Source organism: Tasmannia lanceolata, unplaced genomic scaffold (genome assembly GCF_043159265.1).
Source record: "Tasmannia lanceolata isolate RefF3 unplaced genomic scaffold, GAP_Taslan_0.1 ptg000003l, whole genome shotgun sequence".
Lineage (NCBI taxonomy): Eukaryota > Viridiplantae > Streptophyta > Magnoliopsida > Canellales > Winteraceae > Tasmannia > Tasmannia lanceolata.
In genome coordinates, this window is record NW_027518680.1 from 2,202,726 (window position 1) to 2,208,595 (window position 5,870).

The 5,870-nt window shown below is 41.3% G+C and overlaps 1 protein-coding gene across 1 annotated transcript; it reads left to right on the forward strand.

Moving 5' to 3' along the window:
- The first annotated feature begins 2,264 nt into the window (after positions 1-2,264).
- Positions 2,265-4,321, forward strand: LOC143847390 (phospholipase A1-IIdelta-like). The gene is made up of 2 exons (XM_077356205.1): positions 2,265-2,782; positions 3,323-4,321. Exons 1-2 carry the CDS (start codon positions 2,368-2,370, stop codon positions 4,171-4,173), a joined length of 1,266 nt encoding a protein of 421 aa, XP_077212320.1. The 5' UTR covers positions 2,265-2,367; the 3' UTR covers positions 4,174-4,321.
- Positions 4,322-5,870: the final 1,549 nt, after the last annotated feature.

A 5,870-nucleotide genomic window follows, 5' to 3' on the forward strand; every position in this document is an offset into this window, starting at 1 on the left:
CATTTGATTTAATCAAATATTTAGAAATTCCCCACCAGGATGTATTTTGTTTTGGATGGTTTTGATGGTTATGGCCCATTGAGACATGCTTCAATGCCTATGACCTGCTGCATGTAGACCTAGCAAACGGGTGGGTCGGGCCGGGTCAACCCGCGGGTGATGCGGGTGCGGGTCAGGAAATTACCCGCATTTTTGCGGGTCACCCGCAAATTCAAACAGTTGTTTATTTTGGGAAATGTTATCACTGGATTTTGATGAGGACGGTATGGCCGGCACCGTGGGATGATCCAAACCGTCCATTAGATAGCCCACAAGCTAAATAGGTGTTGCTCCAAAAATCATTTCGATAGGTTGATCCTAACCCTCCGATCTATAGAGGGTTAGGATCAAGTGATCAACCCTCTAACATTCAAATCGGAGGATTGGGATTAACCTATGGTGCTAGCCATAACCTATTCAGGCATCAAACCCTTAAAAAATAGATTAGCATGACAAAGTCATCATCCTTTGCATTAGAAAAAAAAGCCATCTAACTAGATTAGCATAACAAAATCACCACGCTTAAAAAAGCCAAGTGACCCACAGGTGCCCGCGGGTTGACCTGACCCGACCCGTGTTTTTGCGGGTCGGGTCACCCGCGGGAGTTAGTTTTGACGGGTCACTAAAACTAAGACCCGTGCCCGCAAATTTGCGGGTGGGTCGGGTCGACCCGCGCCCACGGGTCGTGTTTGCCAGGTCTAGCTGCATGTGGTTGGTAATTGAAATTTCAAAATCAATTTTACGAGACGGGCCCAATTATTGATGGGACCCACTGATCCAGTACACGAGCCAATTGAAATGGAGGCCTAGTGCTGCGTTGGCTCAATGCCGAGCAGAAGCCCCAAGGTCCTAAGGTCCTGTTTGTTTATGATTATAATAACCAATTGTGAGTGCCAAACTGATTATTGGACTCAAAATTATGTTTAAATTTGAGTCTAATAAATGGTTTAGAACTCACAATCTGTTGTGGTAATTTTAAATGAACACCTAACAACTATTCCTCGTGCAGTGAACCACGTGGGCCAAAGCAGCATAGGACTAGCGCTACATGGTCTAACAACTATGCTGTCTACTGCTACACGAGCCCAGTGCGCCAGCCTTGAAACTGAAATCCGTTGGAGCTCAATTTTTGCAATAACCCTCACTAACTCAATAAAGGGTGTTTTGCTTGGCATTTGATTGCCAGGCCAGCCAAAACCCTTGTTTGGTTGCCAATGGTTGCCAATATAGCATTGAAATTCTTGGAGACTGAGGATGTTTACTGGAATCATTGCATGTCTGTATATGTGTCACCCTTGTCCCATCCCTATGAAATCTAAGCCAAAAACCACAAAAGGTGGCATTACATTCGTAAAGATAAAAGATAAAGATGGGTTACTGATGTTGGCACTATCATGTTTTACCAGCTGCACATACTCGACTCGTCTTTTCTTTTTTAATTGGCTTCTCATAATTTTGTGGAAAGATTGAGATGGAATGGATAAAAGTTTATTTGGGTGAGGGTTTTAAGATCGAGTTAAGAAGTAAAAGTGCAAAAGGTTTCCATCAAATCGGTCGTTGTTGTATAGTGGTGAGTATTCCCGCCTGTCACGCGGGTGACCCGGGTTCGATCCCCGGCAGCGGCGTTATTTTTGCACTTTCAACTTTTGAATGCAGAGACTTGGGTTCGATTCGACTCTGGAAACACTTTCAAAACGTTTCCAAATTAAATTTTTGGCTTTTGTGAGGATTTATTTTTGCAACCCTGCACAGGTTATGGCCTTATGGGCACCAAACCTGACAGTATTTTTCAGACGAAAATAGCCTCAACTTATTTCCTAAATGACCAATATACCCTTACGTTGCAACATGGGATTTTCAAGAGGTCTATTCGGGGTGGGCCTCGACTCGCCCGTGTGGCCTCGTATTGTTGCCTTATATAAAATTACCTACTGCATCACCTTTTCCACATAGAAACTACGGATTTGGTCTGACCCATTAATGATGGTAGGGCCCACTCGAAGGATTAGATGCACCTGGTCAAGTGGCAAATGTGGAAGTTTTAAATGTGTTCAGACTTCAAACAGCCTAGATATTTGATAAATTAAACGGGTCTGTGGTGGGGCCCTTTTCTTCCATCACCACCCATATTATATCTTAAAAAACTAGCCCTCCCTGTTTTTTATGCGCCATCTCTACTTACCTTCAACCACAGGGCCTTTCCTCTCTTGCTCTCCGCATTTTCATTGAAACTAAGCCCTTTACTTTTCATTGAAACTCTCTCTCTCTCTCTCTCTCTCTCTCTCTAATCTCCCACTAAAAGGCCTCTCTTAGGTAGATTTGTTAGACATGGAAGAAGACCATGTTGAGCCATCCTGGCCAGAATTGCTAGGGAGCAACCAATGGGAAGGTCTCCTACAACCTCTCAACCTTAGCCTAAGGAACCTCATCCTCCTATGTGGAGACCTTTGCCAAGCTACATATGATGCATTCAACAACGATGAACACTCTAAGTACACCGGTAGTAGTCGATATGGCAAGCGCTCCTTCTTCCAAAAGGCCGCCCTCGAATCGGCATCCAATTACGAAGTCGCCAGCTTCCTCTATGCCACAGCAAGTGTTGATGCGCCTGAAGGATTCCTCCTCCATTCCCTCTCGCGTGAAGCGTGGAGTCGCGAATCCAATTGGATCGGCTACATCGCAGTTTCCTCAGACGAAGCGAGTCGGTCGACCGGTAGACGTGAGATCTACATTGTGTGGCGAGGTATTGAGAATTAGGCCGTGTTCGTTTACGATCATGCCAACCAAAACCAATTATTGGAAATAATTGGTTTTGCACTCACAACCGGTTGGCATAATCTCAACCAAACGGGGCCTTAAGATTATGACAACCGATTATGGGTTCTAAACCGATTATTGGGCTACAATTACGCAATTTTGGGTCCAATAATCGGTTTGGCACTCACAATAGGTTGTCATAATCTTAAACGAACAAGGCCTTATTGTTATTTAATCATTTGTACTTCAACACTCCACCGTCACATGTAGCTCCTCTTTTTTTGTTTGACCGTACACGTGAATTTTTAATATGAAGGAGTTGTTGGGTTTAGAGTCCTTGTGTCCCCTCTATTTTGGGTTGACCTTACACATGTGTTTTAATTTAATATCAAGGAGTAGTTGGGTTTAGAATCCAAACCTGCCAATAGGAAATAGGAAATAGCTCTGATACCATGTGAAACAACTAATTACTCCAAAAGCTTAATCTGTTAGAGTTGGTGTTATTTAATCATTTACACTTCAACAGGTACTACTAGAGACCTTGAGTGGATTGATGTCCTTGATCCGGAGCAAGAATCAATAGAACCATTGTTAGTCCCGAAAGAAAGCCGCCATTCCCACTGGTACGACATTCTCTTAGGCAAATCTGATGAGCCGCCCAAGGTCATGAAGGGTTGGCTCACCATCTACAATTCAGTTGATCCCAAGTCCACCTTCACAAAATTGAGTGCTAGAGCCCAAGTTCTAGCCAAGATCAAAGAATTGGTATCACTATACAAAGATGAGGACATTAGTATAACATGTGTAGGCCACAGCCTTGGAGCTTGTCTAGGGATACTAAGCGCTTTTGACATTGTCGAAAATGGGCTGTCTAAGGTAGGAAACAAGCCCGAATTCCCAGTATGCGCCATTGTTTTTGGGTCACCACAAATTGGTAACAAGGCCTTCAGTGAAATCTTGAAGAAGCTCCCAAGCCTCGGAGTGTTGAACGTAAGGAACGAGATTGATATAATCCCACACTACCCCAGTAGGCTGTTGAATTATCAACACACGGGCATTGATCTGCTTATTGACACGAGGAAATCGCCTTACTTGAAGGATTCGAAGAACCCGAGTGATTGGCATAACCTTCAAGGTATGTTAAATGTGGTTGCAGGTTGGAATGGGAAGGATGGGGAGTTTAAGATGCAGGTTAAGAGGAGCATTGCTCTCGTTAATAAATCTAGTCAGTTGCTTAAGGATGAGTATTTGGTTCCAGGGTCTTGGTGGGTTGAGAAGAACAAGGGAATGGTGCTAAGGGAAGATGGGGAGTGGGAGTTAGCAGCACCATCTGATGAAGACATTCCTGCCCCTGAATCTTTTATGGTTGATGCTTAATTGAAGGTGCACTTTGTATGGGATTTTTCCTTTCTGCTCTACTCTTCTTTGCTCATTTGATGTACTGAATTTGTAATGACTGATGTTATTAGAACTATGGTTGCCTTTTAGATCTATCTTACAATCTTGATTATGTAAGTTATAATTCTGTCTTTGTCTTGGGTTTTTTTTTTCTCTGTTGGGGATAGACTAGCTAGTGGTGTTACATAGATGTATCAGACGTGTTTGCGGATTAGAACTGTTGATCTGATAGGTCATTTTGAGAATAGGCTAGCAATGGTGCATTTCAATAGAATTCCCATTCTGATTTTCGTAGTGTAAGCAAACAATAAATATGGGAGATCCTAGATCTCAGTTATTCTTTCTGACTTCGCTATTATCATACCATACATTCCATTTTCAGCAAAGTTTTACAGTTTTTTCTGCACCTGAGAATGAAAAAACGAAAACAAGACATTCTCCTTTCCTATGTTTTCTTTTATCTATTTCTTGTAAAAGCAATTTACCCGATTAGCCAAAGTTTTCATGCTTTGCCTTCTCACATTAGCATAAGAAAATGGCATGGCCAGTAAAAAAAAAACATAGGAGTGGAGAATGTATTTCCAGACATAGGAAAGGAGAATGAACACTTTGGATAAAAAGCATGAACACTTTGTCTAATCGGGTAAATTGATTTCTGGATTTCCAGACAAATACTGTATTGTACTTGATTTATTTTTCGCAGAGGCGGAATTTCCATCGGACCCATTTCAAAGAGAATACGATGTTGCAGATTTATTCGCTGGGACGGCCTGAACTTGATTATTCTTTCATTTTTAAAGAGAAAAAATGCAAGGTATATCAGAAGTTCAGCATCACCAAAAACTGGTTTAATAGATGAGTATTGAATAATGAAATGGAAGGTCTCAGGTTCTCCTGAGGTCATGCTTTTGAGGGATAAACCAATGGATAGATTTAGGGAAATGATTTCAGCGCTCCAGAAATATCGTGTAGTATTTAAAGGGCCTTAAGAGCTTTAAGAGCTTATTGAGAACCGTAATATTCCTCTGACAACCCTTTAAATACTACACGACAAAAAACGGAGCGCATGTTTTTCAAAAAACCATAGCGCAGAAATCATTTACCTAGATTTAAGATTGATAAGATGAGATTTTAAAATCTGGGTTTGGATTGCCAAACAGATATCTCATCCTAGCCTTGCAAAGAATCCATTCCCACTTGGAGAGGAGCTATCCTTGAAAATCTCCCCTCTTAAAATGAAATTACTCATCTATTTGTGACTACAAAATGATCAATTCTTTAGAGATAATGGCGGTCTAGATTCAAAAACAAAATTCCCATTTATCAGAGAATAAGGACTCCTGATGGAAGAGATTTCTAGGGCACCCCATTCACAATTAGGTAGTTCACCATGGAGATAGCAAGCAGAGGTTTATTTTATCTTTGGATAGACTTATTATCATCTGTTAATATCAATCTTTGGTCTACGATAAAATTTTACAACAAAAAAATTGGATAAACATTGGATAAAGATAATTTCAAGATAAACATATCCAAGAAGGATAGCTAATCTTAATAACAGCTTATCCAAGTATTTCTATCCCCGCGATGAACATCCATTAAGGCCATATAAGTTCTCATGAAGATGAAGCATTTTTGGACAACAAGATAAAAACAAACCCAACTTATCTAAAAAG

Excerpts from the sequence above, each read along its gene's own strand:
- LOC143847390 (XM_077356205.1), top strand. The coding sequence starts at position 2,368 with ATGGAAGAAGACCATGTTGAGCCATCCTGGCCAGAATTGCTAGGGAGC. Across the intron at positions 2,783-3,322 it reads GATCTACATTGTGTGGCGAG|GTACTACTAGAGACCTTGAG; the intron begins GTATTGAGAATT and ends ACACTTCAACAG.